At 45.6% G+C, this 13360-nt stretch overlaps 1 protein-coding gene across 1 annotated transcript in view; it reads left to right on the top strand.

Moving 5' to 3' along the window:
• Nucleotides 1-13360, top strand: part of fstl4 (follistatin-like 4) — a gene marked incomplete at both ends in the record, with an annotated part of 526243 nt that overhangs the window by 473028 nt on the left and 39855 nt on the right. The window contains 2 exon segments of the mRNA XM_083649857.1: nucleotides 1220-1340; nucleotides 7695-7856. Of these exon segments, the coding sequence (XP_083505983.1) occupies nucleotides 1220-1340; nucleotides 7695-7856 (283 nt within the window).

The following is a 13360-nucleotide window of genomic DNA, read 5'->3' as shown; positions in this document are numbered from 1 at the left end:
TCACCCCCTGTCCCTCACGCCCTGTCCCTCACGCCCTGTCCCTCACCCCCTGTCCCTCACCCCTGTCCCACACCCCCTGTCCCACACCCCCTGTCCCACACCCCCTGTCCCTCACCCCCTGTCCCACACCCCCTGTCCCACACCCCCTGTCCCTCACCCCCTGTCCCACACCCCCTGTCCCTCACGCCCTGTCCCACACCCCCTGTCCCACACCCCCTGTCCCTCACCCCCTGTCCCTCACGCCCTGTCCCACACCCCCTGTCCCTCACCCCCTGTCCCACACGCCCTGTCCCTCAACCTCTGTCCCTCACGCCCTGTCCCACACCCCCTGTCCCTCATGCCCTGTCCCACACCCCCTGTCCCACACGCCCTGTCCCTCACCCCCTGTCCCTCACCCCCTGTCCCTCACGCCCTGTCCCTCACGCCCTGTCCCTCACCCCCTGTCCCTCACCCCCTGTCCCTCACGCCCTGTGGCTCGTCATGCACCCCATTCTTCACCGCTATTCCCTTTCCTACGCCTCATCCCTACTTTCTTCCCCATAGGCAAAGATGTATTGCACTATCAAGATGACACGTTGCACCAATGCTATGAAATATGGTATACTCTTCCGGTCTCCTAAGTCAGTGGGCGTGGTCACCTCTTCCCCCTGAGAGCTCATTTGGAAGTGGTATGAACGACCACGAGCAAGCTGACTTCAGCTGGAGACCGTGATTTTCCCCAAAACGGAATAAAAACAAAACACACAAAACTGCCTTGCTAATGTTACCGATGAAATATGTTGCCAAATCTCACAAGAGTGTGTGATGCTGAGACAGCGACGGGTCTCGAACGAAGTACATTTTCTCATGATTTGTCTCTCTGAGAATGACAATTCTAGTGTTGGTGTTCGGAAGATGGAAAATGGGTCCAATATTTATTTGGGTGACTATCGGTGGAAAGAATCACTCATAATAATCTGTGCTCACGTTCACCTCTCCCATTGACTCCAATAGACTCAGGACCTGCCGCTATAGGCTTGTAAAGGGGCGCGGGGGAGTGGCAAAACCCACGTGACACAGATATAGGAATTGACTGAACAGTCTCTGCCCATAACATTCTTCTCTCCTCTTCCCCCTCCTCCTCTTCCTCGCCTCATGCGTTTTGTTCCGTGCCATTTCATCTCCCCTCTTCTCCCTTTCCTCCATCCCCCCCCTCCTTTATCTCTCTCCCATCCTCCAGGACTTTGGGGATGATGGCTCCCTGTACATCACCAAGGTGACGACCATCCACATGGGGAACTACAGTTGCCATGCCTACGGCTATGAAGACCTCTACCAGACACATGTGCTGCAGGTGAATGGTCAGTAGTGGCTTACTTACTTACAGTGGTGGGAGAAGTCTAGACAAATGGCTTTAGTTTTGTTTGTAGTACTCGATGGTACTCCTAGGAGGACATTTGTCTTTCCTGCCTGCCCTGCTTAGAGTGAAGAACGGCCGCTGTGACGAGGCTGGTAAGTAAAGCGCAAATTATGCTCATGCGAAATCGCCGGCGCTGACTGCGCCGAGGGGGTCGCCACAGCTGGCCGTCCTATCGGCGCAGCTCGGCGGAGGGTGTGTGCAGCTCCTCGAAAATGTGACTCTGCGGCGTCAACGCGGATGTGACGGGACCAGCACGAGAGCTGTGATTGGCCGTTGCCTTGGGCCGCGCACATATCCGCTGATGTATGTTGTGAGGAATGAGGAAATGCCATTTCCTCATTTAACAGTGTCCCTCATCTAGCAAAGCCTTCTGCAGGCTCACCGAAATGAGTTTGGAAATAGAGGGACAATAAAATGTCCCCCCACCGACATGATTGCAAGTTCTTGGTAAACGACACGATAACGTCATATGTAATGGCATCCTCACAGCTAGAATGTTCTGGGTTCGATCCCCACCCTCAGCAGCCTCCCCCCCCCCCCCCATGTCTTCAGTGCCTAGTGCCCAGTGTCAAAAGAGCCTTTCTGTCTGGAGTTTGCATGTTCTCCCCCTGCTCCCCTGGGGGGTTCCTCCATACAACATCAGTATGGACCCCCCACTAAAAACCAGAAGCAGAAGATCGTCATCTGACCAGTGACGGCAACATCTGAAGTTGGAAAAGAAAAATAATAACATTGAAAATTCTTCATTAAACCTAGTACTATCAGTAGTATTATTTGTATTTAGGTATTTTAGTATTGAACTCTCAGTGTCTTTCTCAAGCATAGTTACATGGGGACACTCGGAATCAAACCTGGCACCTCCTACTTGATGTATGTATATATATATATATATATATATATATATATATATATATATATATATATATATATATATATATATATATATAAAATAATATTTTACCTGGGCACTTCACACAGACTACCCGAAGTAAAGACACCGGAGCACTCTTTTCCGTCTGCACGTTTTAATAGAAGGGGCTGACTGACGTTTCGACAGACAAGTCTGTCTTCCTCAGAGTCAAGCAGAACACTGAAAAATGGGAGGTTTATATACCCTCCTCCACAGTGATGTCATTAGCAGCCATTTTGAATAATAATAATAGGAAAAACAATGACACAAATATGACATCAAACAATTTACAAATGGGGATATGAATGTGGGGGGAAAAAATGTATATATATATAATACATATATCACTGTTTTCCCAAGGACGATAGGCTACCTATCGAAGGGGGAAAAAACCACAAATCAACATATACCCATCACTATTTACAGTATTTACTGGAGAGACAGTTGACGGCCGGAGAGACGGCAACCCGGTACGGGATGGGATTAGCACCCCATCTTGGCTCTCTCGTGAGGGAGAAATCCACAAACGCTACGGATTAGCCTCCTGAAAATCTGCGCAAGATCGGCGCGGCCTGGGGTCCTCCAGGCTAGAGCGAGGTGCTCGACGCAGGTAAATGACGTGCAGCGCACAGGCCCTCTTGAGGCGTCCTTGAGGCATCCCTTCAGCCTCTGGATTGCCTTTGACATGAGGGGGGTCTGGTGAGACGAAGGAGGAGCACGGCCGGGAGAAACCCACAGAGCCTAGATCCTCCATGCACCGAAGGGCCAATACTGCGGCGTAGCACTAGCTCTATTGCAGCGGATTGGGTTCTCTTTTACCCCTCCCGCGGGCAACGTTGCAGATAGAGTAGTAAGGCTGATCCGTAGCGGCTTCTGGGACGTGAGTCGGGGTCTTAATTGGCCTCGGCTGGGTCTACTGGGCGAGGGTGTATGATGTTGACAGACCCGAAACACCTTACGACCCCAGATAACATCACTGATGACACGTCCTAGCGCATGCGGCAGTAGTGTATTTGAGAATACATGTTCTAAATAAAGACTTCCACTAAGAGTCAAAAGGAGAACAGAGAAAAGAGAAAAGATGAGAAAGACATCAGAGGAAACATGAAAGGCTAGGTTGGTCATTAACTCCTCCAGTATATATAGGTATATATATATATGTGTATATATGTATATGTATGTGTATGTATATGTATATATCACAGATTCTCTCCCACCAGGGATTCTGGGGGGCAGTGGTGGCCCAATGGTTAGAGAAGCGAGCTTGTGACCGGAAGGTCGTCGGTTCAATCCCCGGGACCGGCAGGATAAATCTGGGTGGGGAAAGTGAAAAGGCAGCGCTTGCCCCTCCCTCATTACCACCACTGAGGTGCCCTTGAGCAAGGCCCTTAACCCCATCTGCTCCAGTGGAGCTGATCAGTGGCCAGCAGATCAGACTGTGGTTGTACTGGTCAGCTTCCAGGTATGAATGTGTGTGTGAATGTGAACAGGGCACTCCTGAAAAAGAGAGCATTGCTCTCACTAGCTGTGTTTCCATTACAGTTTTTCGCAAAATAATTGCGATATTTCTACAACTTCGACAATGTACAATTGCGACTTGTAGGCGTTTCCATTGAAGTTGAGTTTGAGTGACGGCGCACACACCTGAACGCAATTCCCCGTTGCAGCAGCTGCCACAGTGATTATGCACGGGGATCTGCCCCATATCCCGTCCCCTGCATGCTCAAATCTAACCAACGGTCAATGCAAATCACCACATGAAGTTACAACGCATATAAACGAGCCTGATTATCAATTCAAAAGAACATGTTGCTGGCTGCGGTGAATGCAGTGAGCGCGAGAGGCAGAGGAAAAAAGGTAGCCTACAACTGCGCGCACACAGACAAGCAACCTGTCACCATGGACCGATTTCTGTCATTAAACATGATCTATTTTCCCCAGCTCCACTTTTGCACAACACTCGTCTTTCTGCTAGGTAGCGTTGCTTAAAAGTTTTCCACTTGCTGCGGAGGTTTTGCCACGGTTTATCGAACCCTTTCTCCCTCATTTTCCTTTCATTTTCCGCTCCTTTTCCAAAGGAGAAGGAAAGGAAACACATTTTTCGCATTTGCATGTCATGTGACCCATCACATGACATGCAAATGCGAAAAATGTGTTTCCATTACACTTTTGCGATAAACTGCTATATCGACACGTCTGAAAAACCACCTCATGAGAGCGCAAAAACTTTTTGCGATATTTGGGAGGTTTTTTGAAATTTACGTGTTTCCATTACCCACTTTCTATTGCGATATTTAGATTTTGCGCATTTCTGAGGGTAATGGAAACACGACTAGTGAGACTCCCCCTGTATATAAAAAAAAAAAAAAAAAATCTCTGTTATGAAATGTTTCTATAGAACCCATTTGACTACATTTCTTATACTGTATCTCATTTAACGAAAAAGCTGTGGAAATCCCGGGCAAATGAACTGCCCTTTTAATATGCTTTCTGAATTGAGAGGGAATAATCCCAAATGCTGCTTTGCAGAAAGTAATGGCTGCACTGTTGTGGCGGCTTTGTCAGGACTTAAAGTGTACTTTATGAGGATTAAGTATAGACTGCAGTTGTTATTACGTTCGTTATATATTTATTTATGTTTTGTTTTAAGTCTGTTTTGAGTGTGTACATATTCTAGATATTACATAGGCTTTTATACGCAATGCACTCTTGGTTTAGTCATCAGATAAATGGATAAAGCCCTGTGGAAGATGTGGTTTGTCAAAGTGATTTGTTTCGCACAGGGAGAATTAATCATAACTGTGTTATTCATACAAGTGGCTCGCAGGATCACGACTGTCAAAGCACTGCATCAAAGCGGCTCCGCCCACATGTGTCCACATGGAAAAACACAAGATCACTTCAGCGCTTCATGTGCCAGATTGAAAACTAATTGTGTGTGTGCATTCAATTCAATGTATTCAATTGATTCCACACAGAGCATGAAAACACACATCGAAAAACCAGTGGACACACACGCACGCACCCCCCCCTCCACACACACACACACACACACACACACTGGCTTTGGTTGGCTGGCACTCTTGCTCAGATGGATCATTTGCGTAAGTCTTCTCTTCTCTGCTACCCTTCAACGAGTGATTACTAGGCCTCTCTCCGATGAGAACCCAGGGAGGAAGGCATTTAAAAGCCTCCCACCTACCTACCTAATACCTATACCTACATTGTAGCCAATCAAAGATAACCCCCCCCCCCCCCCCCCCCCCCCCCCCCAGGTGGGGGGTGTAGGACAATAGGTGTTATTGTGTTGTTTGTGGGAGCGGGGTTTAGGGCTAATTGAAAAGCAGTACAGCTGCATCTTTGGGAAATGGACTACTGTTTGAGGTTCTGAGGTTATCTGGAGAGGGGAATTGCCATGTGTTGGTGTTGGGGATTCAAAGTATTTTCTTAATAAACGGAGACAGGGTGGGGTGGGGTGGGGTGAGGTGAGGGGGGATGGAGAGCAGCCTAGCGCCATGTTAAACTACTGGATGGCTTGCATCATGTTGCGTTAATACAGCGATGATACCCGACGTTTCCGTCTTTACTGTGATCACGGGGATGACGATGCCGTAGCTATCCACCTTATTTCTAGCTGCCATGATGCCTATGGGTGCTTCTTCCAGTGTAATCCTCCTAGCCTTGTTGCTGACAGCTTGACACCCGTCTGTCCAGCTTGGCAAAAATCTCGTCGATAAATATCCCTTTAAGAGCGCAATGCATCATGTGTATGTATCTCTGATACACTGAAAATACTGGGAGGCGGGCCATAGCGTCTCTGTCGATGATTTGATTTGACAGTTCTGGGCACTGGCGTTGGCGTTGGCCAATCCTGGCGTGTTCCACCCCCAAATCGATTGTGTTCTGGCGCAAAGTGAGTGGCTTCCAGGACGAACAGGCTCTCTGAGGCGCGCGCCAGTAACGTTATTTTAGAGCAGCGCAGTAAATACAATATTCCTGGAACACGAGTTTAACAAAACAGTTACATGTCCTCTGCATTCTACATCAAATAAAGACATTACTGTTTGTTTTATTTGGTATGTTACATACTTATAGGCCAAGTTATGTTAGTTTATGGGCTATGAATTCTAGCTCGGAGGAGTATAGACGGCCATCTTGCCTGCAGAGTTTTCAAATCAAGTAGAATACCATTTTAGGAAATGGCAAGCTGCAACAATCAAGTCACGTTAAACCGGACCTTGTACCCATAATTATTTTATGGGGCATTCAAAAATAAGGTGGATAGGGCCATATGATTTTCACAAAACGGAAAAAACGGACGGAATCATGGAATTTGGTAATAAATATGGAATCAACTCTAAAACATGGAATTTTGCAGAATATATATATATATATATATGGATCCTAACCCCTAAACTAAAATTAAAATGAGAAATACAACAGAATTTGAAAAAATAACTGATTTCATATGGCCCTACGTAGCTCAGCTTCACATCATCAGTATCACCCATCACAGTCAAGCACTCCCTCCAGGGTATTATGACTTGTATACAATGGTTTCCAAATGCATGGGGACTCATCAAAAAGTTTTCTTCAAAGTGGATTACATCCATAACATAAAAAATGGGAGAGAGGAAGAAACATCACAGAGCAACAGTACTCCCCGCTTGACGCCAGAGTTAGCGTAGCAAGAATCACTGTTTTTGATGCAGCACAGTTTGCACTATGGGAATATCAACACACATTTTTGACCAATCAGACTACCCATAGAATGAAGAGATAACTCAAATTGTCATGACTAACCCAAGTTAACGACAGTCCCCCCCCCTTTTTTTATATCCTTTTAATGAACTGCAGACATTGCAAAGGGTATAAATAACACACAAACCCCTAATGAAAACTGACACATGGACTGAATATGAATTCAAGAACATTCCATGTGCTGCATTTGTTATGAAGCTGTTGTTCAGGAACTACGAACTAAGGGATCATATTCAAAAGGAAAACGGCTTTACCTGTTCATGTAAACTATTACCGCGTATTTCATTCCCCCCTTTATATTTGTACCTGGTTTGTTTGCAGTCTTCTCCCCCAGAGGAGGTGGTAAATGGGAGATATGTTCAGCATCTATTCCATGCAGGACTCCAGTGGTAATAAAGCAGGCCCACAGCTCTTGGATCCTTGTTATGTGAATATATTCAGCGGCTGCGTGAGACAAATTTCTCTCAGCCCCGCTGCGTGTGTGGTTGTTTGTGATATATTCCCCCAGGAGTTGTACTCTACCATGAAACAGTGTGTAATTATGTTTTCACACATCCCTCTCTTCTCTCCCTGTTTGTGTGTGTGTGTGTGTGTGTGTGTGTGTGTGTGTGTGTACATGTCCAGTGCCTCCAGTGATCTTGGTGTATCCAGAGACCCAGGCCCAGGAGCCTGGTGTCTCTGCCAGCCTCCACTGCCACGCCGACGGCATCCCCAATCCCAAACTTCTCTGGCTGAAGAACGGCATGGACCTACAGCCCAGATCCTCCAAACAACTCTCTCTCATAGGTGACGAGTCTTTCATTGTTGTTGTTGTTGTTGTTGTTGTTGTGTTGCCATTTTTTGGGTAGCCGACAATGGAGAGTGCCAGGAAAAATGTTAGGGTGTATGTCACATCTGAGCGAGTGTTGTTTTTGAATCGCAATGATATTAAGCCTGGTGAAAACCATCCCGATAACGTGATCTCACGTTCTGTTTGGCTCTACGTAACCAAGCCGTCCACAGCCATTTCAGTGGGTGGGAGTACTTGCCTTGACAGACAATTCCTTCAGCCAATCAGCGTCGCCAAATCCAATCCAAATGCAGTCGAAAGAACGGCAAAGATATTTTCCGCCGAGAAACACAGCTGGTGCATACTCTTCTTCTTGTTTAATTGTTGTAATTGAGTGTGTTTCTGCAATATCTGCACTTATGGATGTGTTTACTACTCTACTAATGTTAACACTACCCCTCGTTGCTTCGGCAGACGCCATTACTGCTTTGCCTGCGGCATCCGTGATTGGCCGGTTACATTGTCAACTATGTGGCAGGTCCCTGATTGGACTTTGTCATTTCTGAAAATTGCTGGGGGCCAGACTGATCTGCAGAACACAGCAGAATGTAAGTTCACGTGGTCAGGATGGTTTGCTAGGCTGGTATTTTACCGTCAAGACCTGAAAACCTTCATAAACCAAGGCAGAATTTCACAAGCGCATGTTGAACAGTCGCAAGATGAAGCTGGCTTTCTGTCAGACTCACTTTGTTGTTGTTGCTGAAGGTACAGCGGTGTCACTTGACAGCAGCTGTACTCTTTTATTGTGCCTTATATATGTATCTGCATTCCACACCGAGGTGATGAAATGTGAGATTGCGGTCAGACTCTCCAACTTTCTCCATTATGCTCAGCTGATTGTGAGTGGGCGATGGTTTTCGAAGCAGATGCACACACCTATTATTTTGAAGTAAACGGAAAAAAAGATGAAGACGGAGAGAAAATGAAATGAAGTACACATGAGGAGGACGAGGCAGCCACTTATCCAGGCAGCAAGGGCGTTTTTAAAGACACTCTCTCAATGTCACACACACACACACACACACACACATACAGAGAGAGAGAGAGAGAGAGAGAGAGAGCACAGAAGAGAGCGTGACTTATTTTTATGGCCTAGTTCTCATTACGCACGAGTTTATTGGCTGTGTGTGGGTCATTACCTGTGGTAATAGCTCGTTATCAACCCTCAAAACACTCAAACAAGGGAGGTTCTGCAAGGTTCACCAACACATAAACACTGTGGTCGCCAAAGTCACAGATTGGCCAAGCAAGTGTGGGTAATGGCAGGGGGCAGGAGTTCAACACGCAGAAAAGGGAGAACTTTCTAACCATTTAGTGGAGGAGTGGGACAACAGATTATGTAGATGACCGTGTTGATCCTCTTTCCCTGTTTCTATAGAGGTAGCAAAGCCTAGAGGAGGGTTCATTTGTTCATCTGGCCTTGCTCATATCCCCCGTAATGTCAGGATTGTAATAAAAAAAAGCCATTTTTGTTTAATGTCGAATGATATAAAACTGCAAGCAAACACGGATACTAAAAAGAGTATTGGTTGTATAGAACTCAACAGTCATGTGATGTTTCTTGCCCCAGAAGTGAATTCCCCATTAATTTTCTCTATAGTAATTTTGAAAAATCCTTGTATAACAAGTTTTGATGCTTGAACCAAGCCAACCAGTCTTCCAGAGACTCATGAGTGACCATAAAACATTTTACTTTCAGCAAAAACAAAAAAGTAGGCTACATAGGAAAAAAGATAGAAAATTACAAAAAAATCGTTTTATTTTTTTAAATAAAAACTTAAAACTCGTTATATAAGGATTTTTCGAAATGTCTATGGAGAAATGGAGGAATTCACTTCTGGGGCAAGAAACGTCACATGACTGTTGAGCTCTATACCGTGGTTGAACAGTGAGAGGAAAAAGAAGAGAGAAGGGGGGAGGGGGGGAGGGAGGGGATCAGTGAGTGACCAACACTTTCGTGTGTCGATAAAGCCTGTTAGAGAGAGAGAGAAAGAGAGAGGGGGAGAGAGAGAGAATTGCATTGTGTTCCAGAACACCAAGGTCGGTGTTCCCGTGAGTCAGATTCAGATTCAGATACTTTTATTGCCACGCAACCAGGTTGGTGGTATTTAGTTTCAGTACATGATGTTATAGCTCTGGCAAAACATGGAAACAGGACATTGATACATTTAGACAATTAAACAGTTACACCGTTCCCACTTCCAACAATAAATACATAAATACAGGATACAAGACCAACAGACGTAAAGTTAGGGTGAGGGGGGAGAGGGAGAGGGGTGCTGAGGGAGTTCAGAGTCCGTATGGCTGTGGGAAAGTAACTGTTTTGGAAGCGGGCAGGGGCGGAGCGACCCTATCAGCCCAGAGGGGGCGAAGCTCTTAGGGGGGCCCCATCAAAATTTTTTTTTTTTTTTTTTTTTTTTTTTTTTGAAGGCCAGGCCAGGCCGCAGGGCCGGTTCCAGAACAAGATGACTAGGGGTGCATCCTAGATAGGAAGGGGTGCAGATGCCCGGCCAAAGGCCGGCCGGCCGAAAAATTTGACATGTTATTTTACTAAAAATAATGCATTTGACCATCATTTCAAGTAGAATGATACCACCCAAGCAAGAATATTTCAAGTGTTTCAAGTGCTTTACTGAAATATTTGGACCATATAATGATAATACAATTATCTCAACCTTAAAAGGTTACATATAGGTGCCAAAAAGCCATAAAATCACATCAAAGAACAAAGAAAAACAACAACTATAATTCAAGTTTAAACAGTAAGTGTGCAGCTGTAGCATTTATACATTTTTTTACTTTTCAACTGAGCATGCAGACAAATAAGGGTGCAATGCATGCTTTTGCACCCCCGTAGAACCGGGCCTGCCAGGCCGCGAAGAAAAATGTGCCTTTTTTGCATGTTTGAATCGGTTTTAGCCATATTTAGTGGAATATCTCATTTTAAACACACCAATGTTATTGTCTATTGATTGAATTGCTCTCAGACTCACACCACTGACTTTATTAAATAAAGTCATTTTAAGTCACAACTGTAAAATAGCTGATAGCCCCTATATCCGAAAACACAATTTGTCACTCACTGAGCCAAGTAATATTATGTCCAAGAAAGACTACAGTGAAGCCACTTTACAGACAAGCTTGTTCTGAAGAAGAAAAATAAAAACACAGGTTGCCAGCCAGGTGGCCTGGCCTGCAAAAAAAAAAAAAAAAAAAAAAAAAAATTTTTTTTTTTGATGGGCCCCCCTGACGAGTGGGCCCTGGGGCGACCGCCCCCTTGCCCCCCCTCTGGCTCCGCTACTGGAAGCAGGTAGTTTTGGTGGGAATTGATCTGTATCGTCTTTTTGAGGGGAGGGGCTGGAACAGGGGGTGGGCTGGGTGGGAGGGGTCCTTAATGATCTTACAGGCACGGGTGATGGTTCGGGAGGTGTATATGGAGTCCAGGGTGGGGAGGTCACAACCAATGATTTTTGCTGCTTTATTGATAATGCGCTGTAATTTGGATTTGGATGTTTGATCAGCTGAGCCGAACCAGACAATTATGGATGAGGTGATGATGCTTTGTATGATGGCGGAGTAGAAGCGGAGCAGTAGGCGTCGGTGTGGAGGGAAAAGGTTTGGGAACGTATCAAGACAACAAGCGCATTGGAGGCACGATGGTGCTCAGTGTAGCCATACAGGTTACTGTAGACGTAACCGCATAAACATTACTATATGACCTGACCTATAACAATATTAGATTATTATGAATATAGATTAGATACCGTAATGCTCATTTTTACAAACCTGCCTTTCAAGTAGACTAAAGATATAACTGCACTGTGCAGAACTTAAAAATGCCTACGTACTCTATAGGCTAATGAGACATCCTAATAAAGGAAACTGCAATGGCTTCAAACATTTACCAGAGAAATTCTGCTTTGAGTTTCTCATCAATATTCAATACAGATAATGCAATCATTCAAACGTGTCATGATGCACCTAGAAGTTGACCTAAATGCAACACTCAGCTGGACCGTGCTGGTACAAAGAGAGAGAGATAGGGAGAGAGAGAGAGAGAGAGAGAGAGAGGGCGAGATGGCAAAATACCACTGTGCTGGTGGAAATTGCAGTAAGAGCTGGGTCAGAGATCGTCTAGATGCAATTGTCTGTACCCCTGCATAAGATAGCATGACGCCAGGATTTAAGGTGGCCTGATTGTAGTTGGCCACACCCATATCTGTGCCACGAGCGCAGTCTGGAGCTCAAACCTGATTTGATATCTTGCCGCACGGGCGCACAGCCTCAAATTAGCAGGTGCGAGGCGTGGAAGATAGCAGATCGCCTGCGCAGTCGCAAACACTGTTTTGTGCAGGTTGACTAAGGCGTACGATCGGGGCCTTAGGTTTTTGAGAAGGGAGGGGGAAGGAAAGAAGAGTCAACTATTGGGAGTACTGTATTACAGGCACACACAAAAAAGTTTCATGCCACCAGGTGCCCGGTCCACACAAATAAGTACCGGAATGCAGGTCGTCCAAAACCACAAATGAAGCACTGGTTGTGTACAGTATGACTGAATGGGGCCGATGGATCGATAGCCGTCGATGGTCCAGAAACCACTCTAGCTAACGGTAAGCTAATGGAGTTTTGCCTGAAATCCCTAACTGTTTGATTTGTTAAACAGTAACCTCTTTTAACACTATCAAAGAGAAGCCTTGACACCTTAAATTGTAGTGAGTTATTGAGTCTCACCTGTTTTTCCAGACAGAAAAACAAGCTCATTAGCACCAAACATGTACCTCACATTCATCAAGGCCAATGGATGACTGCAAGCTGAGTTTGTGGCTGTTGAATATACAAATAACTAACTCAACTAAGGCCATGTTTACATTACAGGCAAATCCGAAAGTTTGCTGCTAAAGTCGTTAATCATCATTATCTTGATTGGTTTGGTTTGGTTTCACAAATCTGATTTGGAAGTGTGTCCGCACTGCCACAAATCTGATTTGGGCAAGCAAGTCGGATCTGTGTGTCCAGACCTTATGTGGTTTGGGACAAGTGACACAAATCAGACTTGGAGCGTCCAGACTCCTAAAACCAATCTCGTTAGAATCATTAATAGGCAGTGGCGGACTGCATAATCGGGCACGTCGGGCAAATGCCCGGTGGCCTGGCCTGGCCTGGCCTGCAAAAAAAAAAAAAAAAATTTTTTTTTTTTTTTGCAGGCCAGGCCAGGCCACTCACTGAACAGCAGGCCAGGCGCCGCCTACTGGTTTACTAGTGGTTTTATTACTTTATTCAGGGTTAAAGTGGGTGCATCTCATTGTAAAATTGGACTTGGCCCAAATTGGGCTTCAAACGGCCCAAATCGGGCTTCAAACGGCCCAAATCTGGCTTTAAACGACCCAAATTGGGCTTCAAACGGCCCAAATCTGGCTTCAAACGGCCCAAATTGGGCTTCAGACGGCCCAAATTTTTCGCC

Source organism: Poromitra crassiceps, assembly GCF_964638095.1.
Source record: "Poromitra crassiceps genome assembly, chromosome: 1".
In the NCBI taxonomy this organism is placed as follows: Eukaryota; Metazoa; Chordata; class Actinopteri; order Beryciformes; family Melamphaidae; genus Poromitra; species Poromitra crassiceps.
Note: the sequence above shows the minus strand (reverse complement) of the source record. Positions and strands in the feature narration are given on the sequence as shown.